The sequence below is a fragment of the Peromyscus eremicus genome, chromosome 2, assembly GCF_949786415.1.
Source record: "Peromyscus eremicus chromosome 2, PerEre_H2_v1, whole genome shotgun sequence".
NCBI classification, from domain to species: domain Eukaryota; kingdom Metazoa; phylum Chordata; class Mammalia; order Rodentia; family Cricetidae; genus Peromyscus; species Peromyscus eremicus.
This window is the reverse complement of record NC_081417.1, coordinates 145,768,440-145,796,418: the sequence shown is the minus strand read 5'-3', so window position 1 is coordinate 145,796,418 and position 27,979 is coordinate 145,768,440. Positions and strand designations below refer to the sequence as shown.

The window sequence follows — 27,979 nt, the reverse complement described above, 5'->3', positions numbered from 1 at the left end:
CTAGTTTTCTCTCAGCCTGATGTTTCTGTGGGATTCCAATTTCTTTCTTTCTTCTTGCTTGTTTTTTTTTTTTTTTTTTTTTTTTTGTTTTTAGAGACAGGTTTTCTCTGTGTAGTCCTAGCTTTCCTGAACTAGCTCTGTAGACCAGGCTGGTCTTGAACTCACAGAGCTCTACCTGTCTCTGCCTCCAAGTTTAAAGGCGAGTGCCACCACTGCCCAGCAAGGGATTTCAGTTTCTTGGGGTCCTCTGCTCCAGTAGTCTGATGGATAAAGGAAGGACACAAGCATCCACAAGATCCCTTCAGAATCCTCACTCAGGCTGGGCGCCTTTAATCCTAGCACTTTAGTGGCAGAGGCAGGAGGATCTCTGTGAGTTCGAGGCCAACCTGGTCTACAGAGCGAGATCCAGGACAGGCACCAAAACTACACAGAGAAACCCTGTCTCGAAAAACCCCTCATTCAGGCCAGGCCAGTTGCCCAGGCCTCCAGACCATCTGACCACTGCCTCTCAGCCATCACCCTGAGAGTCCCCGCCGACTTTTCTTCTCTCCTTCTGCTTGACCGGAGAACTCAACAGTAACTCTTGCCATACCCTCCTACTTCCCCTAGCATCAGCACACCTTTCCTGGCACCTTACAGAAAGCCCTTGTTGGGAACCTGTGACAGACTGGACTGTGAGCGATGGGGAACCGGCATGTGTCCCCAGTGCCATGCCATAGTTCTGAATCGCTCACCTGTCCTGTCTGCAGTGTACCACAGTGCAGTCCTAGAAAGACGAGCTGGGCAGGAGGAAGTGCAGGTTCTGGGCCCCCAAATCCAGAACTTTTTAGTTATAGGGAGGAAGGATGTTCGGGTTTGGAGTGACCATAGAGTCTAGAGCCAGGACCTAAGCAGGCATCTGTTCTCACCAATGTATTCAAGTCTCCAAGTGCCTGGACTTCCTTTGTGAACTGGTCTGCAGCTGAAACCTTGGCTACTCCAGACTTTCTGTTTCTTTCCTTTCTTAATGATGGGCAAACCTGGGCAAAACTCTGAGCTCAGAGTTTCTTATCCTGGCCATCCCGCATCACTTTGTCAATAAGTTGGAATAGAGGCGAAGAGATGTAACCCCCATGTGCAAACAGTTACTTGAGCTAGGTACGGAGGTGCACACCTATAATGCCAGCACTTAGGAGGTTGCGGCAGGAACTTAGCAGTTCAGAGGCCAGCCTGGGTTATATAGTGAGACCTTGTCTCCAAAGAGGGAAGAGAAGAAAACAAACAGCAGAGCTGTGCTCATGCTTGTGATACTCGCACTTTGGAGGCTGCGATGAGGGGTAAGTTGCAAGTTCAAGGCCAGCCTGGGCTACAATAGTGAGAGCTTGTCTCAACTACCGGGCCCTAAAACAACCAACCAAAGCAAAGAACAGAAAGGGCCAGGAAAGGAAAAAGAGAGAGCGAAAGAAAAGAGCAGTTACTTACTTCACCAACAGCATGGTGCCAGGCTCTGAGGGCTTATTATCCTTCGTCCTTAACACAGGCTGGAGTGTCTTCACAGGCTCTGAGGGATACAGTAACTTGCCCAAGCTAGTAAGTGGCCAAGCTGGAATTTCAACCTTGGATTTAAATGGCAGGAATCTTGGCCATTTTTTCAAAACTGCATCTCCACAGGGTATGAATCTGATCCCCAAGGAGCTTCCTGTATGGGTGGATGGACAAGCCTCACCCCAGACACTTTAATACACTGTCAGAGACGCTCCAGGTGTGCGGCCAAGAGAAGGAGAGAAGATTAAGTTGTAGCTGGGTTAAAAACAGAGTACATAAGCCAGGCACGGTGGCTCACATCTTTGATCCCAGAACTCAGGAGGCAGAGGCAGGCGGACCTCTGTGAGTTCAAGGCCAGCCTGGTCTACAAAGAAAGTTCCTGGACAGCCAGGGCTACACAGAGAAACCCTGACTTGGAAAACAGACGACGGACAGACAAAAACAGAGTAGATAAGCCTTGCTTGCCTGGGTGACCTGGAAGAGGAGAGTACTTTTGCATGCATGGTAAAAGTCTGGGTGCCATCAACACCCAGTTTTTCCCTTCCAGGTCCTAGGGGATCTCTGAAGGCACCGGAAGGAACTTAGAGCTTTGGAGTGGTGTTGACTAAGAGGGGGTGACCACAGGGCCAGGAGAGGGGTTGCTGTAGTCCCTGGGCAAAACAAGATGGCATTTATTTAATGAAAAAACAAACAAACAAACAAACAAAAAAACAGGAAGAGTGCTAGCCCACCAAGGGCTCCACTGTTACTGAGAGGTTACAGTGGCAAAGCCACTTGCTGGGACAGTCTGCAACCTTTACAAGAAATACTCATAAAGGGTTACAGCAATACGTAAAATGAAGAATAGCATAAGAAATTAAATGTCTAGTATGAGCTCTATCTTTTTTTTTTTTTTTTTCCAAGACAGGGTTTCTCTGTGTAACAGCTCTGGCTGTCCAGGAACTTGCTTGGTAGATCAGGCTGGTCTCGAACTCACAGAGATCCGCCTGCCTCTGCCTCCAGAGTGCTGGGATTAAAGGAGTGGGCCACTACTGGCTGTGGAGCTCTATCCTATTTAATAGTAATATCAGCCATACAAGATGACTGAGGGGAGCAGGGTGGTGGTGGTACATGCCATTAATCCCAGCACTCGGAGGCAGATCTCTGAGCTCAGGGCCATCCTGGTTTACAGAGTGAGTTCCAGGACACCCAGGACTACAGAGAAACCCTACCTTGAAAAAGAAAAGAAAGAAAGAAAGAAAGAAAGAAAGAAAGAAAGAAAGAAAGAAAGAAAGAAAGAAAGAAAGAAAGAAAGAGAGAAAGAAAGAAAGAGAAAGAGAGAGAGAGAGAAAGAGAGAGAGAGAGAGAAAGAAAGAAAGAAAGAGAAAGAAAGAAAGAAAGAAAGAAAGAAAGAAAGAAAGAAAGAAAGAAAGAAAGAAGACTGGGGGTGGCGTGGTGAGGGAGACATACAAATAAAATGCCTAGAACCAGTAGTTAGGGAGGGCATGAGATCCACTAGTGCTTTGCTATTTTGTTGTTTTTTTTTTTTAAGTTGCTTTTTTACTTATATTTCTTTCATTTTTGTTGTTTTGTTTTCGAGACAGGGTTTCTCTGTGTAACATCTCTGGCTGTCCTGGAATTCTCCTTTGTAGACCAAGCTGGCCTAGAACTATGAGATCCACCTGCCTCTGCCTCTGGAGTTCAAAGGCATGCGCCACCACGCCCGGCTTTCTTAGCTGTCTTTTAAAAAAAAAACATTTATTTAGTAGGTGTGTTTGTGGGCATGCGTGTCGAGGTCAGACGGCAACTTGTAAGAATCAGTCCACCACGTGGGTTCCGGGGATCGAACTCCGGCGTCAAGCTTGGCAGCAAACGCCTTTACCCGCTGCGCATCTCGCCGGTCCTTGGCTGTTGCGTCCTCACCTCTAAGCCAAAGAGCCAGTGGGCTGAAGGAGTAAAGAGGGTGGACGCGAAGCGTAGCACACTGGGTCGCACAGCCTCCGAGGCCGAGTAGAGTCCGCGGAACCCTCAGCATGCGCGAACATGCAGACGTGGAGCCCGGCCACGCCGCCGCACACGCCCCCGGCAGCCCCGCGCGACGTCGCGCGCAGCCGAGGCCCCGCCCCTCGTGACGCAACCCAAGGGGGCGGGACCGCGAGGCCCCGCCCCACCCCCTTCGATTGGTCGGCGCGCTGTCACCACGTCGCGGGAAGCTGGCAGGGTGTGTGTGTATATGTGTGGGGTTTGCTTTGTCATTCGTACCCCGGCTGACGCGGCCGGCACGGCCGCACGCTCGGGCGCCCGCAGAAGAGGCCGCGGCTCCGCTCCCGGGACGCCCTCTTACATAAGGACGCGGCTGACTGAAGCACATGTCCGCGCAAGGTCCCCACACGCAGTACACCACGCCGTTCGGTTTTCGCACGCCAGCCGGGAGCCTGCGGTGCCGCGCCACACGGTGTACTCCGGCGTGGGCCTTCCCACAGCGAGACGCAGCCCGATAACCGCGGAGCGCACCTTCGCAACAAGGCATAATATAGGATGTTATATTTATAGGCCCTATTTATAAGCCTCTATTTAACTCATTTCTGATAGGCCCAGCCACGCGTCTAGGCCCTATCCTGATTGGTGTGTCCTTCTGTCCTTCAAGAAGGCGGGCTCAAGAGTCCGTGTTGCCTCAGAGGGCCCCAGGATTGGCCGTGCGCGGCGCGGCGGCGCCTTCGATTGGCCCCGCGGGCCGTCCGTCGGTGTAGAGGAGGCGGGGCGGGCGGCTGGCTGGTGCGGGGCGGGCGGGCCCCGGAATTGTCATTTCTTTGTTTCCGAAGGCGGAGGAGGCTCGGCGCCCCCCTCCCGGCCCCCCTCCCCCCCGGTGCTGGCTCCATGTCTCTGTGACCGGCCGCAGGGGTAGAATCCAGGCCCGACGCGGGGCGGGCGGGCGGGCGGCGGCGGCAGAGGTGAGCGGCAGCGGCGGCGCGGCGCGGGCACCGGCCCCCCAGCGGGAGGATGAAGCGGCGGAACGCCGACTGCAGTAAGCTCCGCCGCCCCCTGAAGCGGAACCGGATCACCGAGGGTATCTACGGCAGGTGAGCGACGGCGCCCGGTGTGGGCCAGCGGGTCCCGGGCGCCGCTCTGGAGGGGCCCGGCCCCGTTATGTAACCCCCGACTAGGCCGCATGCCCGCGCCGGGGGCTCTCCTGAGGCGCGCCGCCCGCGGAGCGCCCCGCCAGCCCGCCGAGGGTCCGCCCCGGGCCGCGGGGTGTGGCGAGGGCCGGGCGGAGGGCGCGGCGGGCGCGGGCGGGAGCCGCGGGGCCGCCGTTGGCCGTGGTGTGCCGGGGGGAGGGGCGGCACCCCCGCGGCCGGGAGCCCAGAAGCCAGGGGGTCCCCAGCAGGCTGCGCGCCGGGTCCCCGACGGAGCCCGGGGTCACGCTAGGCTCGGGACCTAGGGAGTGGGCTGCCTGAGTCCGAGGCTCGTGGACCCGTGCGAAGGGGAGAGTGAGGCCGCCAAAGTTGGGAGCTGCCAGGTGCCCTGGAACCCCGGACTCCGAGCGGTGCCACGCCGGCTGCTCTTCCGCCCTTCGCTGCCCTCACGGGATCCCCACTTGGCCTGGAGTGCCAAGATGATACCCCCAAATCATGCCCGTGGTCCCGCTCCAAACCCAGACAGCTATCAGCTCCTCAGCAAACATTATTTTGACAATTGCAAGCAGACACATTGCTCTGAATCTTTAGCAGAGCTCCTCTCCCAACTCAGGTTTAGGAATTTTTTTTTTTTTAAATCCCTTCTTCATGAAGGAAGAGGTGTCCCTTTAAATAGACATTGAATCCACTCCTCTTGGAGAGAAGGACAACAGGTTCATGGGGCAACTCGGTTGACTGTCACAGCTTCCCCAAGCCCAATTTGTGTATGGCGGGTTTTTTTTGTTTTTTTTGTTTTTTGTTTTTTTTTTTTCTGGGAATGCCTCCGAAGGAACCGATTTCAGTGGAGAAGTAATTAGTTTACAAAGGAGAGTGCTCAGCATGTGGCTATAGGCTTAATTGAGTTCTCACGGCGCCATCCATACAGTTTAGTTCTTGCTGTGAGTCTTGGAGAAAATTAGGAGGTAGCTGTTGACAATCAAGTTGTATCATAACTAGCCACCTTGCACATGCGGTTGTTTACACGTGTGAAGTGGCTGCCCTCCACAGGCAGGTGACTGACCTAAACATGAAGGGGGATTCTTCAAGTTTAGAAGGATTAAAAATATCCTTGGATAGATCCTTATGGAAGGAGTCATCGATCATAGAACCGTTCATTCATTCAACAAACATAAATACTATTTGCTAAACAGTGTTGGAGTCAGTCAGGACACAGCTGTTAGTAAAACTGATGAACACTCTTGCTGAATCAGATGTGACGATAACTAAAACTGAAAAAGCAAAACCAAATTTTTCCAGCAGATTGAATGGGTGGAGGCAAGTCTGCTTACTATAAATTCTTGAATGAAGGAAGGCTTTTTTCCTTAGCCATTGAAAAAGATTAGCAGAACTTCTCATTAATAGCAGCACAAGAGCAGTAAAAGTGTTAAAGTAGGCAGGTTAGGACGACTGTGGCATTTGAATTTCTATTTACAGTCACATAAGACGAGGCCCCTGTAACAAGATTGGGAACTCCGTGTTTGCACGTTTTCTGGTGTATTTTAACTTCTTTTCTTATTTAAACTAACACCTGTTTTATGACTTGTACTTCGGAAGCCACTCAGTGTGTGTTGACAAGGAGTGCCTCTTTTTAATGAAGAGCTATTGTTTTACTAATGGGTTTTAGACTTGAATTTCCTTACCCTAAAGGTTAGTAGCAGGTACACCTTGTTTATCAGTTAGTTTCCAAATCTGTCTGCTCTCTGCTGTGCATTCTTTGTTAAATGTCAATAAAGGAACCTAAATAAATTTCTGCCCGTCTTTCTTGTTTGAGGCAAAGAGTGTTTTGGTTCCCTTATCTGTTTCTTAATGTTACGGAGTACTGCAATGGGAAAATCATATAGTGTGTTTTACCCCCTCGTTTTTGTTTTTAAGGACTGCTTTGGAAAACTTCCAGTTATTTCTTAAGAAAACAGAATGAGTGGGCTAGTTATAAATTAGGACATTTGAGGATTCATGAATATCAAATTTCTGTTGATCATCAAATTGAAGTCTGTATTCAATTCTGTTTCACTCCATCTATTGCCTGTTTTGTTTCTGAACATCTGGCCAATTTCATCTCATTAAAAAGGAGCCATCCCCCTAAGGGCTGTGTTGACAATTTTGATAACCACTGTCTACTGTTTCATAGCCTAACCTTTCATGGAGTACTGTGTTCACGTTCCCTGTCTGCTCAGCTCTCTTGAGCCCTGGCGTATGTGAGGGAGCAGCTGAGGTGGAAAGACTGGACTGCAGCCCACCAGAGACCTAGGGTCAGATTCCATGTCCCAGCCCTGATGCTTTGGACCAGCAGAGCATCCACTGCTTTGAAGCTCCGTTTTCCCATCGGTTAAATGAGCTTTGAAGACATACATGCATACATGCATACATACATACATACATACATACATTCAGTTTCTGGAACTCTATAAATTCCAGTGTGTTATTCAGACATTATTTATCACATTATTGCCATTACAGTTAGCATGTATGGTTTTAATTTTTTACCCACTCTGAGACAGGGTTTCTCTGTGTACCCCTGGTTGTCTGGAACTCACGTTGTAGACCAGGCTGGCCTTGAACTCAAAGAGATCCCCATGTCTCTGCCTCCTGAGTGTTTGGATTAAAGACTTATTCTTTAAGAAGGCAGGAAAGGCCATAAGATTTGATCCAACCAAAAGCAAAAGTTGAGTGGTCAAAACAAGGGGCCACTTGCTGCTTGATCTTGCTTTAAACCAGTGGTTCTCAATCTTCCTAACGCTGTGACCCTTTAATACAGTTCCTCATGTGGTGGTGACCCCCCCCATAAAATTATTTTTGTGCTACTTCATAACTGTTATTATGCTACTATTATTAATCATAATGTAAATACCTGTTTTCTAGTGGTCTTTGGTGACCCCTGTGAAAGGGTCATTCAACCCAGTTTGGGGTGTGACTCCCAGGTTGAGAACTGCTGCTTTAAAAATCCTGATGTTGCTGGGCTTTTGGTGTATACTTTTAATCCCAGCACTGGGGAGACAGACAGATGAATCTGTGAGTTCGAGGCCAGCTTGGTCTACAGAGGGAGTTCCAGGACAGCCAGAACTGTTACCCAGAGAAACCTAGTCTCTTAAAAACAAAAGAAAACCCAAAAATCCTGGTGCTTTTAATCATGGGCAGCTGTTACTGAGGTGATTGTCAGATGAGAGCATTAATTGTCAGTATCATAGCTCTGTTGGAATTCTGTTTGAGGAGCCAAGATGCACTGGGTATTAATCTTAGATATATTAGTACTGTATGAGAGTGTGTATCCATTATCTAAAGATATAAGTATTCTCTGAAAGTGTTATTCCAATCAAGTTAATAATCAGGATTAAGAGGAAGGAAACAGGAATGGTGTTATTATTATTATAGCTTACATTAAGTGTAATTTATTTATTTATTTATTTTTTGGTTTTTCAAGACAGGGTTTCTCTGTGTAGCTTTGGAGCCTGTCCTGGAACTCGCTTTGTAGACCAGGCTGGCCTCGAACTCAGAGAGATCTGCCTGCCTCTGCCTCCCAAGTGCTGGGTTTAAAGGCGTGTGCCACCACCACCCAGCTTGTTTGTTTGTTTATTGATTGATTGATTTTTGTTTTGATTTTTCAAGACAGTTTCTCTGTGTAGCCTTGGCTGTCCTGGAACTCAATCTGTAGACCAGGCTGGCCTCAAACTCACAGAGGTCTGTCTGCTTCTGCCTCCCAAGTGCTGGGACTAAAAGTGTGCACCATCACCGCCTGGCTTAAGTGTAATTAAAAAAAAAAGCCACCACAGAATATAACATGGTAGGCAATCACTATTCAGATGTTGAGTAAATAGATAAATACATAAATATGAGCTAATGGAGTCCATTCATTCAAAACCTACATTGTTGTTGGAGCTGTGGAAGCTACAGGGTAAGACATAGGTCCCAGCTGCAGAGATTTATACTTTAGTAGGCCATAGTAATTAACACCCTCTTAAATTTGTGCAGTAGCTTAGAGGTTCCAAAGAACCTAGGGTTCTGTTCAAGTAAAAATATTTCGGTTGGACCGGCTTTTACCTTCCTGTTTTAGTTTCACCTGACATATTAGCAACTGTATTTTCTCCCTGTGCTGTTTGATGAGGTAGACAGTTGCCACTAAAAGAGGGAATGCTTTCTAACCCAAGTGAGGTAGACTTGGAAATTATGCATGCAAGTTATTAATAATGGAAACTCTTCTTAATTATTCCACACCAAGTGCCTGGACTTCCTGACTGTGAGTCCCTCCTCAAAGCTCCCCTCACAGCAGTCAGTGCAGTAGACTACTAAGCACTTCATTGCAGGTGGTGATTCTTCTGGTGAGGTGGGTGTCTGTGGGGTCTGACTCAGGTTCTGTGTAGTTCTCTCCCTCTCTCTCCCTGCCACACTCCCCAGTTCTTCCTTCTAAGACTTTAAAAGAGGAAGATAGGGAGGTAAAAATACATTAATTATAAGACGGGACAGCAACATTTTTATTAAAGTACATTTCAAGTCTCTGTATTTAAAATTGTTACTTAAAAGAGTAAAATACGGGGCTGGAGAGATGGCTCAGTGGTTAAGAGCACTGGCTGCTCTTCCAGAGGTCCTGAGTTCAATTCCCAGCAACCACATGGTGCTCTCAACCACCTGTAATGAGACCTGGTGCCCTCTTCTGGCCTGCAGGGTCACATGTAGGCAGAACACTGTATACATAATAAACAAATAAATAAATCTTTAAAAAAAAAAAAGAGTAAAATACAGTAAGGGTTTTAGTTCATTTATGCATTTCCAGCTTCAGGAAGGGGTTTTCTTTCTGTTGCTGGTGAAGGCAGTACCTCTTCATCGTGAACTTAGGACACTTGTGTGCGGGCCTCCACTTGAAATGATGCCTGAGCTTCCAGTACAGCACTGGACCTGACAGCAGAGGCATTTAGGACTGCTCTAGTTACGTGAGACTTTTCTTACCTGTTTTTCAACTCCGGAGGCATTGTTAGAAACCATCAATCCTTGCACCCTCCTCTCCTTTCCAGTTTCCTTTTCCAAACCCTTGTCTAAATATCGTGTCTCCCGAGGTTCTCCCCCCGTTGTTGTTCCTGCCTCCTTAATGATGTTTTCTAAGCCTGGTTTTAGATTCCTTAGGGCTATACTTATTAAAGTCACTGGAGGCTGGCTGCCTTGATTGTACATGTGTTCTGCAACTGGAACTCCAGATTCCAGTGTTGCAATCTCACAGCCTGAAGCATTTCTGTAATCTTAGTAGGCATTGACTTCAACAGGTTGGACCTGACATAAAAGACCTAGATACAGGCTCTGTATGTTTTAGAGGTCCGTTGGGAAGGGTGAGTAAAATGAATAAATCAAAGTGGTCAGCTAAACAATCAGGTTTGTTATTTCTATAAACTACAATTAAACAATTTGTCACACTGGACTCTGTTTTTAAATTTTGCCTGTGGTATATTCCCTTTAATCCTAACACTCAGTGGGGCAGAGGTAGGTGGATCTTTGTGAGTTTGAGGCCAGTCTGGTCTACAGAGTGAGTTCCAGGACAGCCAGAGCTACACAGAGAAACCCTGTCTCAAAAAAAAAAAAAAAAAAAAAAACCAAAAACACAAAAAACAAAAAACCAAGAACAACAAGACAAACCAACCAACCAAACAAAAAGCACTTAACTCCAATTCCATTTTGATTCTTACTGTCTGAGTAGTTTTGGTAGGTTAGTTTTATTAGGTGTTTTGAAAAGCCCTTCCGGGGGCTGGAGAGAGAGCTCAATCGCTAAGAGCACTGGCTACTCTTACAGAGGACCTGGGTTTGAGTCTCAGCACCCACATGGTAGCTAGCTCATAACCATCTGTAACTCCAGTGTCAGGGGATCCAGTGCCCTCTTCTGGCTTCTCTGTGCACCTACAGTAGACATAAAGTAAGGCAAACACCCACCCATAAAATGAAATACTAAAAATAAAAACAGAAAAGCCCTTTGAACGTTGCTGCTGGGTTGAGGAGGGGAGGAAGGCCTGTGGTCCAGTGCAGGTTATCTGCAGCACCTGCCCTGCTGGAGAACTGTGTTCCCTTCATCTCCATGAGGATTGCTCAGGGCCCTTCTGGAACCTCCGTAGTCTTGGAGATTGGCTTAACTGTGGATTTAGGAACTTGATGCTTTTACTAATTTCTTACTCTTGCTGTGTACCCTGTCTGCTATGGACTCATGTGGTGTTCTGTGAACACTTACATTTCCATTTTTCTGGGGCTCTTTCTCTCAAATTTGCCTACAGGGTTGGTTGGTTGTTGTGTGTGTGTGTGTGTGTGTGTGTGTGTGTGTGTGTGTGTGTGTTGTATTTTGTTATTTTCTAGGCGGCTAGCATCTTGTGGAATCTAGAGGATCAGATAAAAATCTCTGAAACCAGCTGGGCGGTGGTGGCGCACGCCTTTAATCCCAGCACTCGGGAGGCAGAGCCAGGCCGATCTCTGTGAGTTCGAGGCCAGCCTGGGCTACCAAGTGAGTCCCAGGAAAGGCGCAAAGCTACACAGAGAAACCCTGTCTCGAAAAACCAAAAAAAAAAAAAAAAAAAAAAAAAAAAAAAAATATCTCCGAAACCTTACATGGCCAGCAAGATGGGTTGAGAAGGTACAGGCACTTGCCACCAAGCCTCACAACTGAGTTCAGTCTCTGGGACTCAGCTGGTGGAAGGAGAGAACTGATTCCACAAGTTATCCTCTGACTTCCACACACACCACGGCACATGTGTGCACACACATAATAAATAAAATAAAACAACAGCTACATCCAAACCTAGTTGAGGTGAGGTGCTGTAGTTGAGCTACTTCATAAAGTGGCATTCTCTTCAGATGCACTGATTGTTCTCCGGGCTTACTCGGTTTGAGTATAATTACTTTACTTGGACAGTTTTCAGGTTGGGTCTGAAGAAAGAGTTGGCTGTGCAACCAGAGGCTCAAGTGAGATGGTGCAGGTAGGCAAGAGCACACACCTCCACTAGACTCTCTGTTGTGGACGGAGTCCTGCAAACCTCTCGATGACTCCTCCTCGTGTGTCCTGGCAGTGGAAACTAAGACCAGCTTAATGACCTTCTAGGGTAGTTTTTGAGGCTTTATATCTTTTTTTTTTTTTAAAGATTTATTTATTTATTATGTATACAGCATATATGGCTGCCGGCCAGAAGAGGGCGCCAGATCTCATTATGGATGGTTGTGAGCCACCATGTGGTTGCTGGGAATTGAACTCAGGACCTCTGGAAAAGCAGTCAGTGCTCTTAACCTCTGAGCCATCTCTCCAGCCCCGAGGCTTTATATCTTTAACTTGACAATCACCTTACCTGGCATCAGCTAGGTCTCAGTTCATCATCAGACGTTTAAGACACCTACCTTATCCTACCAAGGTCCTTTTGTGGTAGCATTGCCTTCATTCTTTGTAGTTTTTTAGCTGCTGCCATAAAGGACAGTGTGCTCCTTTGGAATAATAGAATTATAAAATCAGAAGCGGTTTGCTCCTCACTGCCATCTACTCTATGAGAAATCAGGCTTTGCATATAGTGAACTGAAGCAGTGAAAGTCGCTCGTCTTAGATTGGTTTGTGTCACTGATAAGTTTGAGCATGTGTGATCCCAGCACAGAGGAGGTGGCTAGACATTACCCTGCTCTGTCGCTAGACTATATTACTATGCTCCTCTTCAAAACGTCTTTAAAAACCAAGTCAATGGTTCAATACTACTGCCCTGTAGGGAGAACACTTGAACACCAGAGAGAGTGAATGCCATGGGTGATGGTCAGAACAAGAATTTCTGCCTCAGGTTGGAGAGATGACTCCATGGCTAAAAGTACTGGCTGGCCTTGCACAGGACCTGTGGTGGGTACCCAGAACCCACGTGGTAGCTCACAGCCATCAGTTATTCTAGTTCCTGGGGATCCAGTGCCCTCTTCTGGTTTCTATAACAGGGCCACACAAGGTGCATAGACATATAGGCAGACAAAAGACTTGTATACATAAAATAAAAATAAAATAAATCTTAAAAAAAAAAAGATTTCTGTCTCAAATGAGAGAAATGGAGACAAGTCTTTCTCACACATGAGCTGATTTCTGTTCTAAGCTTAGCAAGTTGCTGCTTGTGATTTATTGTTCGTCTGACTTTAAAAGCAAGGTTCTGTCTTTTAAAATGTTTAAAAACTTTTTTACATTAATTTTACTTTGTGTGTTTGACTGTTTTGCCTGCATACCTGCATGGGTACCACGCATGTGCCTGGTACCTAGGAGGCTAGAAGAGGATGGATGCCAGGTCCTTGGAGCTGGAGTTAATGGATGGTTGTAAACCACCAGAACTGAACCTGGTTTGTTTGAGTAGGTGGGGACAGATCCTGGCCCTCCTGGAAGAGCAGCAAGTGTTCTTAACCACTGAGCCGCCTCTCCAGTCCGTTTCCCTCCTCTTCCCCAGAGTTTCTCTGTGTAGCCTTGGCTGTCCTGGAACTCTGTAGACAGAAATCCACCTGCCTCTGCCTCCTGAATGCTGAGATTAAAGGTGTGTGCCACTACTGCCTGGCTTTCAGTTTTTCTTTTTAAGTAGCATATTTCTCTAACACAATGACCGTAGTAGCTGGGCCTTCAGTGCTTGCATTGAATCCCAGCAGGAAGGAGACATAGGCAGGCAAATATCTGAGTTTGAGGCCAGCCAGGGCTACATAGTGAGACCCTAGCTCAAACAAACAAACAAACAAACAAAAAATACCAAAAAAACCCAAAACAAACAAAAAAAAAAACAGATATTATAGAAACTCACTCATCTTTTGTGACATAGTTATTTTTGTAAAGAAACTTTTAATTATTTTCTGTACTTTTATAGTGTGTTTATAATTATCAACTGGAAATTTATGAAGATCTGAGGGTTGTTTTGTTTTGTTTTTGTTTTTTCGAGACAGGGTTTCTCTGTAGTTTTGGTGCCTGTCCTGGATCTTACTCTGTAGACCAGGCTGGCCTTGAACTCACAAAGATCCGCCTGGCTCTGCCTCCCAAGTGCTGAGACTAAAGGCATGCACCACCACTGCCCAGCTAAAGGTCTGAGTTTTTATTCTTTGAATAAAACATATTTACTCATTTAAAACTTGGTTCTAACCAGGCTACACAGAGAAACCCTGTCTCGAAAAACCAAAAAAAAAAAAAAAAAAAAAAAAAAAAAAAATTTATATTTGATTTATTCATTTTACGTGTGTTTTGCCTACATATACGTATGCACACCATGTGTGTGCTTGGTGCCTGCAGGGGTCAGAAAGGGGCATTAGATCTCTTAGAAGTGGAGTTATAGATAGTTGGGAACCACCATGTGGGTACTGGGAACTGAACCAGGTCTCTGCAAGAGCAGCAGGTGCTGTTAACCACTGAGCCACCGCTCCAGCCCCGTGTGCTCATCTCTTTGCGTAGACATTTCTGGTATTCACTTAAGCCACGTCCATGCAGAGTGAACAGTTTTCTGCTCTCTGTGCTCTGTCAGCGGTCCCCTGACCTGTTAGTTCCCTTCCTGTCACTCAGGTTTCTTTCCTGGAAAATAAAAATGATTGTCCTGCTTACTTCACAGTTAGGAGGAAAAATGAGATGGTTAATGTGCACACATTTAGAAAACTTAATAAGTGTGATGTAAATGTGCGGTGTGATTAAGTAGAACATTGTGTCTGTGAATAGTGGATTTACTTATAAGTGGATTTCTCATGTTTACACACTGTCAACAGTTTTAAAATTATTTAAAAAATTTTCTGTGTGTGTGTTGCTGGCTCAGTGATGATTTTTTTTAAAGAGGTTATGCAGTATCTTCTCTCCTATTTTGCTTTTTTTCTTTTTATCCCCAACTTCATACATTCCATACTATTAAAATTCCTTACTGTTAAGTGTTTGGGGAGTGGAGGTATTGCTCAGTGGGTAGAAGCACCTGTACAAGCTTGAGGACCTAAGTTTAAGTACCCACACCTGCATAAAAATCCAGGTGTGTGGCCGGGCGGTGGTGGCGCACGCCTTTAATCCCAGCACTCGGGAGGCAGAGCCAGGTGGATCTCCGTGAGTTCAAGGCCAGCCTGGTCTCCAAAGCGAGTTCCAGGAAAGGCGCAAAGCTACACAGAGAAACCCTGTCTCGAAAAACCAAAAAAAAAAAAAAAAAAAAAAAAAAAAAAAAATATCTCCGAAACCTTACATGGCCAGCAAGATGGGTTGAGAAGGTACAGGCACTTGCCACCAAGCCTCACAACTGAGTTCAGTCTCTGGGACTCAGCTGGTGGAAGGAGAGAACTGATTCCACAAGTTATCCTCTGACTTCCACACACACCACGGCACATGTGTGCACACACATAATAAATAAAATAAAACAACAGCTACATCCAAACCTAGTTGAGGTGAGGTGCTGTAGTTGAGCTACTTCATAAAGTGGCATTCTCTTCAGATGCACTGATTGTTCTCCGGGCTTACTCGGTTTGAGTATAATTACTTTACTTGGACAGTTTTCAGGTTGGGTCTGAAGAAAGAGTTGGCTGTGCAACCAGAGGCTCAAGTGAGATGGTGCAGGTAGGCAAGAGCACACACCTCCACTAGACTCTCTGTTGTGGACGGAGTCCTGCAAACCTCTCGATGACTCCTCCTCGTGTGTCCTGGCAGTGGAAACTAAGACCAGCTTAATGACCTTCTAGGGTAGTTTTTGAGGCTTTATATCTTTTTTTTTTTTTAAAGATTTATTTATTTATTATGTATACAGCATATATGGCTGCCGGCCAGAAGAGGGCGCCAGATCTCATTATGGATGGTTGTGAGCCACCATGTGGTTGCTGGGAATTGAACTCAGGACCTCTGGAAAAGCAGTCAGTGCTCTTAACCTCTGAGCCATCTCTCCAGCCCCGAGGCTTTATATCTTTAACTTGACAATCACCTTACCTGGCATCAGCTAGGTCTCAGTTCATCATCAGACGTTTAAGACACCTACCTTATCCTACCAAGGTCCTTTTGTGGTAGCATTGCCTTCATTCTTTGTAGTTTTTTAGCTGCTGCCATAAAGGACAGTGTGCTCCTTTGGAATAATAGAATTATAAAATCAGAAGCGGTTTGCTCCTCACTGCCATCTACTCTATGAGAAATCAGGCTTTGCATATAGTGAACTGAAGCAGTGAAAGTCGCTCGTCTTAGATTGGTTTGTGTCACTGATAAGTTTGAGCATGTGTGATCCCAGCACAGAGGAGGTGGCTAGACATTACCCTGCTCTGTCGCTAGACTATATTACTATGCTCCTCTTCAAAACGTCTTTAAAAACCAAGTCAATGGTTCAATACTACTGCCCTGTAGGGAGAACACTTGAACACCAGAGAGAGTGAATGCCATGGGTGATGGTCAGAACAAGAATTTCTGCCTCAGGTTGGAGAGATGACTCCATGGCTAAAAGTACTGGCTGGCCTTGCACAGGACCTGTGGTGGGTACCCAGAACCCACGTGGTAGCTCACAGCCATCAGTTATTCTAGTTCCTGGGGATCCAGTGCCCTCTTCTGGTTTCTATAACAGGGCCACACAAGGTGCATAGACATATAGGCAGACAAAAGACTTGTATACATAAAATAAAAATAAAATAAATCTTAAAAAAAAAAAGATTTCTGTCTCAAATGAGAGAAATGGAGACAAGTCTTTCTCACACATGAGCTGATTTCTGTTCTAAGCTTAGCAAGTTGCTGCTTGTGATTTATTGTTCGTCTGACTTTAAAAGCAAGGTTCTGTCTTTTAAAATGTTTAAAAACTTTTTTACATTAATTTTACTTTGTGTGTTTGACTGTTTTGCCTGCATACCTGCATGGGTACCACGCATGTGCCTGGTACCTAGGAGGCTAGAAGAGGATGGATGCCAGGTCCTTGGAGCTGGAGTTAATGGATGGTTGTAAACCACCAGAACTGAACCTGGTTTGTTTGAGTAGGTGGGGACAGATCCTGGCCCTCCTGGAAGAGCAGCAAGTGTTCTTAACCACTGAGCCGCCTCTCCAGTCCGTTTCCCTCCTCTTCCCCAGAGTTTCTCTGTGTAGCCTTGGCTGTCCTGGAACTCTGTAGACAGAAATCCACCTGCCTCTGCCTCCTGAATGCTGAGATTAAAGGTGTGTGCCACTACTGCCTGGCTTTCAGTTTTTCTTTTTAAGTAGCATATTTCTCTAACACAATGACCGTAGTAGCTGGGCCTTCAGTGCTTGCATTGAATCCCAGCAGGAAGGAGACATAGGCAGGCAAATATCTGAGTTTGAGGCCAGCCAGGGCTACATAGTGAGACCCTAGCTCAAACAAACAAACAAACAAACAAAAAATACCAAAAAAACCCAAAACAAACAAAAAAAAAAACAGATATTATAGAAACTCACTCATCTTTTGTGACATAGTTATTTTTGTAAAGAAACTTTTAATTATTTTCTGTACTTTTATAGTGTGTTTATAATTATCAACTGGAAATTTATGAAGATCTGAGGGTTGTTTTGTTTTGTTTTTGTTTTTTCGAGACAGGGTTTCTCTGTAGTTTTGGTGCCTGTCCTGGATCTTACTCTGTAGACCAGGCTGGCCTTGAACTCACAAAGATCCGCCTGGCTCTGCCTCCCAAGTGCTGAGACTAAAGGCATGCACCACCACTGCCCAGCTAAAGGTCTGAGTTTTTATTCTTTGAATAAAACATATTTACTCATTTAAAACTTGGTTCTAACCAGGCTACACAGAGAAACCCTGTCTCGAAAAACCAAAAAAAAAAAAAAAAAAAAAAAAAAAAAAAATTTATATTTGATTTATTCATTTTACGTGTGTTTTGCCTACATATACGTATGCACACCATGTGTGTGCTTGGTGCCTGCAGGGGTCAGAAAGGGGCATTAGATCTCTTAGAAGTGGAGTTATAGATAGTTGGGAACCACCATGTGGGTACTGGGAACTGAACCAGGTCTCTGCAAGAGCAGCAGGTGCTGTTAACCACTGAGCCACCGCTCCAGCCCCGTGTGCTCATCTCTTTGCGTAGACATTTCTGGTATTCACTTAAGCCACGTCCATGCAGAGTGAACAGTTTTCTGCTCTCTGTGCTCTGTCAGCGGTCCCCTGACCTGTTAGTTCCCTTCCTGTCACTCAGGTTTCTTTCCTGGAAAATAAAAATGATTGTCCTGCTTACTTCACAGTTAGGAGGAAAAATGAGATGGTTAATGTGCACACATTTAGAAAACTTAATAAGTGTGATGTAAATGTGCGGTGTGATTAAGTAGAACATTGTGTCTGTGAATAGTGGATTTACTTATAAGTGGATTTCTCATGTTTACACACTGTCAACAGTTTTAAAATTATTTAAAAAATTTTCTGTGTGTGTGTTGCTGGCTCAGTGATGATTTTTTTTAAAGAGGTTATGCAGTATCTTCTCTCCTATTTTGCTTTTTTTCTTTTTATCCCCAACTTCATACATTCCATACTATTAAAATTCCTTACTGTTAAGTGTTTGGGGAGTGGAGGTATTGCTCAGTGGGTAGAAGCACCTGTACAAGCTTGAGGACCTAAGTTTAAGTACCCACACCTGCATAAAAATCCAGGTGTGTGGCCGGGCGGTGGTGGCGCACGCCTTTAATCCCAGCACTCGGGAGGCAGAGCCAGGTGGATCTCCGTGAGTTCAAGGCCAGCCTGGTCTCCAAAGCGAGTTCCAGGAAAGGCGCAAAGCTACACAGAGAAACCCTGTCTCGAAAAACCAAAAAAAAAAAAAAAAAAAAAAATCCAGGTGTGAATCACTGTGGTCATGTAACCCTAGTGCAGTGGGGTGTTGAGACAGGAGGATCATCGGGGCTTACTGGCTGCTGTGGGTTCAGTAGAGACCCTGTCTCAAGACAGTAGGGCAGCGAGCTAGAGCAGCACACCCAGCATCCTCTGGCCTCCATGTATGCACAGGGATTTACACATTTGCAACATGCCTCACCCCCCCCCCCCCCAAATATTGAAGCAGAAATTCTAGAATTTCAAAGTCTCCACTTGCATTAGGTCACAGTATCTGTTCTTGATAGCTTTGTGGTCTGTCCAGCTCTTTATAGAAATGTCATACCCTCGCCAGGCGGCGGTACCATACACCTTTAATCCCAGCACTCAGGAGGCAGAGCCAGGCGGAGCTTTGAATTCGAGGCCAGCCTGGTCTACAGAGTGAGATCCAGGACAGGCACCAGAACTACACAGAGAAACCCTGTCTCGAAAAACCAAAAGAAAAGAAAAAAAAGTACCCTCAAATTTATAAGAGTTTATTTTAGTAATTTTCTTCTCTTTCTTTCTTTCTTTCTTTCTTTCTTTCTTTCTTTCTTTCTTTCTTTCTTCCTCCCTTCCCCCTTCCTTCCTTCCTTCCTTCCTTCCTTCCTTCCTTCCTTCCTTCCTTCCTTCCTTCCTTCGTTCCTCCTCCCTACCCCCGCAAGACAGGGTTTCTCTGTGTAGCCCTGTCTGTCCTGGAACTAGCTCTGTAGACCAGGCTGGCCTTGAATTCAGAGATTCACTTGCCTCTGCCTCTTAAATGCATGTAGCCCCACCCCCTGCAGGGTGTTCTTTTGAGGAAGTGGGATGGTGATTATGCCTTGTAAAGCTGGAGGATGAGCAGCAATAGAAGTACTTTGGGTAGTTTACTGAACTAGAAAGAGCTGTGCAGAAATGGGAGCACTAATTCTGGCCAGCTTTCAGTGTTTCTTGATGAGAGGAAGCTGGTCAGCAGCCTGGAGCAGAGATGGTTGTGTGTGGACAGTCTCTTCTGAGAGATCATGACCATCTCATCTCAGTTCATTTTTCTTTCCTTTCCTTTCCTTTCTTTTTAAGGGGTGGGTGGGTTGGGTTTTCTTTTGGAGACAGGGTCTAGCTGAGTCTCTTGAGTAAGTCCCTTTCTTTTTTTTTTTTTTTTGGTTTCTCGACACAGGGTTTCTCTGTGTAGCTTTGCGCCTTTCCTGGGACTCACTTGGTAGTCCAGGCTGGCCTCAAACTCACAGAGATCCGCCTGGCTCTGCCTCCCAGTGCTGGGATTAAAGGCGTGCGCCACCACCGCCCGGCGTAAGTCCCTTTCTAATGAATCTACCAGGTTGGGATGAAACTTGCCATCCTCCCACCTCAGCCTCCAAGGGATGGGCTTGTAGGTGTAAGCCCATCCCTAGTGTTCTTAGTCTCTCTTTCTTTCCCTGCTCCCTCCTTCTGTGTGTCTGTGTAACTGACTACTTGGGTCTGTAATTTATTTCAAAATGTGTTTCTTGGCCTGGGCATGTTGTTCAGTTGTAGAGTGTTTACCTGGTTTACCTTGGGAAGTCCTGGGCTTGGTTCTTAGTACTGCATAAGCTTGGCTCAGTAGTGCATGCCTGTAATCCCAGCATTTAGAAGGTAGAAGCAGGAGGATCAGAAGTCAAGGTCCTCCTCAATCATATAGGAAGTTTTAGACCAGCCTTGGCTAGAGATCCCATCTCAATGTATAAGTGAATATTATATAAGTGAATGTATAATTGCCCCTCCCATCCCCCCAGTCATGGTTTTTCTGTAGAGCCCCTGACTGTCCTGGAACTTGCTCTGTAAATCAGCCTCTGCCTCCCAAGTGCTGGTATTAAAGGCATGCACCACCACACCCAGCCTATAAATAAATATATAAATTCTTAAGTTTCTGGGGCTAAGAGGTCCAGGGGTATGGAATCAAGAGACATCTGTTTGGCATTTAGTAAGGAGCTTTTGACTGCATCATGAGGAAAGCAGAGCAAGGCTGTTTCAGCTTAGGTGTCTTCCTCTTTCTTTGAGATGAGGTCTCATGTTTTCCAGGCTAGTTTTGAATATGCAGGCTCCTGCCTTGGCCTTGTGAGCACCTAGGATTATTTTAAGCATGTGCTGCTGCTGTCCCCGGCTGCTGCTTGCCCCTCCTCTTCTTTTGTTAAAGATTTATTTTTATAATGTGTGTGTGTCTGCAAGTGAGTGCAGGTGCCCAGAGAAGCCAGAAGAGGTCAGCAGATCCCCTGGAGCTAGAGTTACAGGTGGCTATGAACCACCTGATATTGGTGCCAGGAATGAACTCTTCACCCCTGCTAGAGCAGCAAGGGCTCTTGACAGCTGAGCCTTCTCTCCAGTCCCTCTTTCACCTATGAAGCCATGAACCTCTGGTTGTATCTAATCCCAGTTACCTCTCTAAGGCCCCACCCTCAACTACCATGACACAGGAATTTGAGGATGAAGTTTCAACTTCTAATCAAACCATGCCATTGTAGCTGGAGAATTTTTCTCCAGCTCCCGCCACCAAGTCCCGCCAGTCCCTGAGCCCACTTATAAAATAAACACACAAACTCTTATATTATTTAAACTACTTGGCCATTAGCTCAGGCCTGTCATTGTCTAGCTCTTACTCTTATATTTAGCCCATTTCTATTAATCTTTACTTTGCCACATGGCTCGTGGCTTACTGGTACCTTACATCTTCCTTGTCCTGGTGGCGGCTCCAGGCAGTCTCTCCCTTCCCTTCCTGTTCCCTCAATTCTCTTCTTTGTTAGTCCCGCCTATACTTCCTGTCTGGCTATTGGCCAATTAGAGTTTATTTACATATAGCGATATCCACAGCACTTCCCCTTTTCTTTTTTTTTTTTAAAAAAGGAAGGTTTTAACTTTAACATAGTAAAATTACATATAACAAAACAATTATCAAGCAAGAATTACAGTTACAATATTAAAGAAGAGATCCTATCTATCTTATATTTGTGAGTTTAAGGTTTTATATCTAACTTATCTTTTATTATAACTAAGGAAAATTGTAAGTATCTAGACTTCAACCACATCAAAGACCTCAGAAGGATATATTATTACCTGAGAAATGGAGAAGGATGCAAGCAACTTTTGGGAGTCTTGCAGGGTAGACAGAGACAGCTGAGCCTGGACAGTCATCCAAAGTTTTCTTGTAAAGTTGGGGCATCTGTCTTCAGCCCACAGGCCTAGAGTCTCTTATTTACTTTTCTCTGTGTCTTATAGAATGTCTGGCAGTTTTCTCTGCAAAGCAGGAACCTGAAGTACCATTTTGTCAAGCAAAGTTCAGTGGTCACCTTTCTATGGGTCCTGCATGTCCAGTTGATCAAGCAGTCCAGGCAAGAACAGTTTCTTGCCCAAATGGCTATTTTTGTCAAGGTGAAGATAAACTCCATATGGAGTGTCTTCAATGCCCATCCTCCTCTCTGAAGTAAATCGGTGCTGTCAGGAGCAGACATGTCTCACTGTCCAAAAAGTCTAAATTTTTAAAACATTTTAAATGCCATATTCTGTAGGTCTTTGAAGTGTTTGAAGACTACCTATCTATCTGAAATATATCTATGTATACCTAGAAGACTTAACTGGTACCTTACATGCCATGCTGCCACTGCTTCTCAAATGTTAATGTATGCACAGGCCTAGGGAGCTGGTTAAAATTAAGGTTTAGATTAAACAGGTCTGGATTGAGCCCTGAAATTCTGCTTTTCCAAAAAGTGTCCACATAATACTGATGCTGCTGTGCTGTAGGCTGTACTCTGCGTAGCAAGACTGCAATTATAGCTGGCCAGTGTGAGACCTCAGCAAATCAGAGAAAGGGCCTAGACGAATATTCTAGCAGTACTGCATAACAGAGAAGACAAAGGAGGTTGATAGGAAGTACACCACGTGCTGAATGTGAAAGGTGATTCATAGTTGCCATTATGAGAGGACAAGGAAGCCTGGATTGGGACAGATGGCTACCATCAGAGCATTAGTCTGCCTAGGGAAAAGGTCAGGGACTGAGGATGGACAGCTAGCCCGTGGTAATTCTGTGTACTCCAGACAAGCAGTTGGTGACAGTGGAAAGAGTTGCACTGTCCCTGGAAGGAAGAAGAATGTTTACTCCTCATCCCCATTAACTGTAGATTATGAATCCATAGATGGAAAGTATTGCTAGATGGATTCAACAAAAAAATGGCAAAGGATCATTTTGCAGGTATGCTCTAAATTTTACTCATGATTTTTTTTTTTTTTTGGAGGGGGTGTCATTGAGACAGGGTTTCTCTGTGTAGCCCTGGCTGTCCTGGAACTTGCTCTGTAGACCAGGCTGCCCTCAAACTCACAGATCCTCCTGCCTTTACCTCCTGAGTGCTAGAATTAAAGGTGTGCACCACTACACCTGGCTTATTCACAATATTTTATAATTATTTGCCAGTAAGTGTCAATCAGAAATTCAGAATATCATCAAATTAGCCATAAGTCATGTAATGAGCCATGTATGTAGAAATGTACTCAATCATATTTTCTTCATGGATGAAAAGAAATATTTTGAAATGCCCTTGGGATGGCATCTCCTTTAAATTGACAAAAATCTCAGGATCTTCAGAATACAGGAGGACAGGGACTAATAAGGGTGTGCTTTCCCTGCTCTCTCAAGGATAAGGGAAGGGTGATGTAGTGATGCTGAGGCTGAGTTCGCTGAACCCAACATCTCTTGTAAATTCTCAAAACTTGTAACTGAAGCAACTCAGTAGAATTCAAGACTGAGTCTAGGGGAAATCAGCTTTGTTAATTAGCTGTCTCTAGATTTTAAAGGAGACCTTCCTGAAAAGGGAGCCTGAGGAAAAGCTAGGATGAAGCCAGTAATGACCATACAAATTTACTTAGATGTCTTTACTTCTAAACAGACTCGGCAAAAAGTGGTTGGGGGGGGAATATCAAAGGTCTGAAAGAACCCCACCCAATACCCAAGCTAGAAGTTGCAGAATTGGAAAAGAATATTCACCAATAAAGACCATTTTGTACCGCCTTATGTTTAAATGATTAGGATATCAAGAAATATTCAGCAGGCTGCTGTTCTGTGGACAGTGCTATCCAGTTATTGAAATAGAGTGCTGCCTGCTGAACTGGGATTCTGCCGTTTCCTGGGTGCCTTTTGGACAGAGCAGTTGGTAGTACTGTTTATGTTCCACCTGGGAATAATGACTCCACTCATTCAGCCACATTGCAGGGACCGCTCCAGACATTATCAGGCTGGGGATGTGGTTCAGTTATTAAGAGTACTTGCCTCCTATAAGCGAAGCTCTGACTTGGGTCCCCAGCACCTCATACACTGAGTGTGGTGGGCGGTGCACACCTGTAATAATAGCACTTGGGAATTGGAGGCAGAGAATGCTCAGAAGTTCGGGGTCATCCTTGGCTACATAGTGAGTTTGAGGTCTTTGATACAGGAGTACATGAGACTCTGTTTCAACAAACAAAACGGCTAGAGAGATGGCTCTGTGTTTTTAAGAATGTTGTATACTGCTCTTCCAGAGACCCAAGTTCGGTTCCCAGAACCTACTTTGGGCAGCTCACAACTGCCTGTACCTCTGGCTCTAGGGAATTCAGCTCCCTCTTTTGTATGTCCTCAGACATTGTATTCACATGCACATACCTGCACTCAAACACTGGTATATGCACATAATTAAAAATAAAAGTCTTTTTTGTTTTGTTTTGTTTTTGTTTTTGAGGAAAGGTTTCTCTTTGTAGCCTTGGCTGTCCTGGAACTCACTGTGTAGACCAGGCTGGCCTTGAACTCAAGAAATCAACCGGTGCCTTTAATCCCAGGACTTGGGAGGCAGAGGCAGGCAGATCTCTGTGAGTTCTAGGCCAGCCTGGTCTACAGAGCGAGATCCAGGACAGGCATCAAAACTACACAGAGAAAACTTGTCTCAAAAAAACCAAAAAAAAAAAAAAGAGAAATCAACCTTCCTCTGCCTCCCCAGTACTGGGATTAAAAGTGTACACCACTACTCCCAAGCTAAATAAAAAATCATAAAAAAAGAAAATTATAAAAAGTTTCCTTGCCGGGCGGTGGTGGCGCACGCCTTTAATCCCAGCACTCGGGAGGCAGAGCCAGGCGGATCTCTGTAAGTTCGAGGCCAGCCTGGGCTACCAAGTGAGTCCCAGGAAAGGCGCAAAGCTACACAGAGAAACCCTGTCTCGAAAAACCAAAAAAAAAAAAAAAAAAGTTTCCTACATTGAAAGACAGAGGTAGGATCCAGAGTTTAGGTGTAGATTTGAATTACCATTTGACCGATGGCTAAACAAAGAAGTATGTAGGTGAGATTAAACCAACCCAGCATTTCCACAAGAGTCTGTGGAGACATGGATGTGTTTCTCTGGGGTGACATCTAGAAAACAAGTGTCTGGGTCACAGGGCTGGTGTTTAAGGAACTGGAAGCCACTGAGTGTATGCTTACCAGTTTACATAATATAAATACATTTTTGTGCCTATTTTTGTGCATGTGATGCTGGGGATGGACCCCAAGGCCTTCCTCATGCTAGACAAGTGCTTTACCGCCTGGCTATACTTCCACTCCTCCAGCTGGCCACAGGCCATTTTTTTGTTTCTCTGTAGCCTTGGCTGTCCTGGAACTCACTCTGTAGACCAGCCTGACTTGCACTCACAGAGATCCACCTGCCTCTGCCTCCTGAGTGCTGGGATTAAAGGTGTGCGCCATCATTGCCGGTCTGCCCCAGGCCGTTTTTAAATGCCTTTAAAAGATGGCTAAGAGACTGACTTTCCTACTTTAGTGCCTAAAACAGTTCTGGACCACAGGAAAATTTCTTTTAGTTTTGAACTCATTTATAATTCTAAGTATCTGCAGGACTCAGGTTGTTCTTTCTACTAAGATGTTCATTGCTTTCCGCAGTCAGTTGTGGGTTTAAGGAGAGTGTGTCTTTAAACTGGCCAACAAAGCTGTAGTGTAATGAAACCGAAGAGGAGACTTCAAATGGGACGGAACTGTTTCTTTCCTTTGGGCCCCTTGATTTCTATGTCAGACTTCCTAGAAACTTATTACCAAACCCATAGAAGTTCTAAGAATTAGGGGGCTGGAGAGATGGCTCAGAGGTTAAGAGCACTGTTTGTTCTTCCAAAGGTCCTGAGTTCAATTCCCAGCAACCACATGGTGGCTCACAACCATCTGTAGTGAAATCTGGCACCCTCTTCTGGCCTGCAGGGATATGTGCAGACAGAACACTGTATACATAATAAATAAATAAATCTTTAAAAAAAAAAAAAAAAAAAAAAAAAAAAAGAATTAATGTTAGAAATTAGTAGTAGGGGCAGGAGAAATGGCTTTATGATTAAGAGCAATTCTGCTCTTGCAGAGGACCTGAGTTCAGTTCTTAGCACCCACAAATCTGCTCATAACCATCAGAAACTCCAGTGCCAGGGATCTGGTGACCTCTTCTAACCTCCTTGGGCATCAGACTCACATGTGGTGCGCATACATATAAAACACTCATGCACAAAATAATTATTACAAAAATTAAAAATAGAAGAAATTAACACTAAATGGCATATTCTTTATTGTTTAAACATTCCTATCCTTGCTGTCTTCTGTCTGTGTGGCTTCATAGGGCACAGAAAGAATCCTCTGACTGAATTTTGTTTTTGTCCTCCTTGTTCTCAAGTATATAGACCATTCTACATTTTTTTAATAAAGAATTATTATTATTTTATATATATATATATATTTTTTAAAGATTTATTTATTTATTATGTATACAGCAAGTGTTCAGCCTGCAGGCCAGAAGAGGGCACCAGATCTCATTGTAGATGGTTGTGAGCCACCATGTGGTTGCTGGGAATTGAACTCAGGACCTCTGGAAGAACAGCCAAGTGCTCTAAACCTCTGAGCCATCTCTCCAGCCCCCATTCTACATCTTAGGGAAATGTTTCTCAATTAATTATTACAGTTCTTTGTTTGTGCTAGGAGTATTACTAAGTGCTAGAGCACATACCTAGTGTGTACAAGGCCCTGGATTCAACCCCCACCACCAAGAGGGAAAATAGCTTGTTTTTTTTTTTTATCTGTATTTATTCAAATAGTTAATTTGATCACATCAGCATAAGAATGCTTGCCTTACAAAGTATACAAGATTGGAAAGCTTTTGAAAAAAATTGTAATTATTGTGTGTGAGAGAAAGGATTTGGTATTCGCATACCAGTAGTCAGAGGACAATGTTCGCCTTTTTTTCCCTTCCACTGTGGAGAGTCTTCAGGGCAAGCTGTTTTTGTGCTTTTTCTTCTTTTACTACTGTGCCAATTTGCTGGTCCAAGCTTGCTTTCTTTTTTTCTTTTCTTTTCTTTTTTTTTAATTAAAAAACAAACAAACAAACAAACATCTAGCTGGGTGGTGGTGCCGAATGCCTTTAATCCCAGCACTCAGGAGGCAGAGGCAGGTGGATCTCTGAGTTCGAGGCCAGCCTGGTCTACAGAGTGAGTTCCAGGACTTTTTTTTTTCTTTTTTTCCGGAGCTGAGGACTGAACCCAGGGACTTGCGCTTGCTAGGCAAGCGCTCTATCACTGAGCTAAATCTCCAACCCTCTAATTTTTTTTTTAAATATTTTATTTTGTGTGTAAGAGTGTTCTGAGTGTTTTGCTTGGATGTATGTCTGTGCACCATGTTACACACCTGGTGCCCTTGGAGGCCAGAAGAGGATGTTGGATCCCCTGGAACTGAAATTGTGGACAGTTGTGAGCTGCCATGCGGGTGCTGGGAATCAACAAGTGCTCTGAACTGCTGAGCCGTCTTTCCAGCCCCTGAAGGGAAATTCACACATTATATCTGTGTGCAGGAAACTCAGCAGTGTGCATTTAACCCATTCTGTTGACAAGCTCTTTGACCTTTACTTTTTCCAACTTGGCAATGTGAGCCATGGAGTTTGGACCCAAGGACATTGCCTGCCTATGGCAACAGATACCATCATGTCCATCTTTGTCTTTGAGTTAACCTGTGTGAAAGCAGTGTGCTATCTTCCTGTGGCCCAGCTGCCCCAGCCTGGCCTGCCCCCTGGTGTAGATGTAACCGTCTTGTTAAATAAGAAACACAGAGCCAAATACAGAGTTAAAAGCCAAGAGGTCAGAGAAATAGCTAAGAACTGAGATTAAAAACCTCACCCTTCACTGCCGCTGTTGTCCTACCTCTCCACAAGAGACCTACATCCTGTGTGTTTGTCCTTTTTATTGACTTTCTATTCTGCCTTCTCATTGGTTGTAAACCCAACCACATGACCTCCTCTTCACTGTCCATCTATACAGACCTCCAGGTCTTCTATGGTTGGTATTGAGATTAAAGGCCTGTGTCTCCATGCTGGTGGTATCCTTGAACACACAGAGATCTGCCTGTCATGTGATCGGGATTAAGGGCGTGTGCTACCACTGCCAGACTTCTGCAATGGCTTGCTATTAGCTCTGACCCTCAGGCAACTTTATTTATTAACATACAAATAAAATCACATTTCAGTACAAATAAAATATCACTGTATTCTGGTGCATCAAGGAACCCACCTTTGGACAAAAGGCAGGAAGATGACCAGTTCCATTGG

The 27,979-nt window shown here is 45.1% G+C and overlaps 1 protein-coding gene across 1 annotated transcript in view; it reads left to right on the top strand.

Moving 5' to 3' along the window:
• The first annotated feature begins 4,306 nt into the window (after positions 1-4,306).
• Positions 4,307-27,979, top strand: part of Maco1 (macoilin 1) — a 71,497-nt gene continuing 47,824 nt past the window's right edge. Inside the window, exon 1 of the mRNA XM_059255170.1 lies at positions 4,307-4,583. Coding sequence (XP_059111153.1) covers positions 4,504-4,583 — 80 coding nt within the window. The 5' untranslated portion in view covers positions 4,307-4,503. The remainder of the gene's footprint in view (positions 4,584-27,979) is intronic.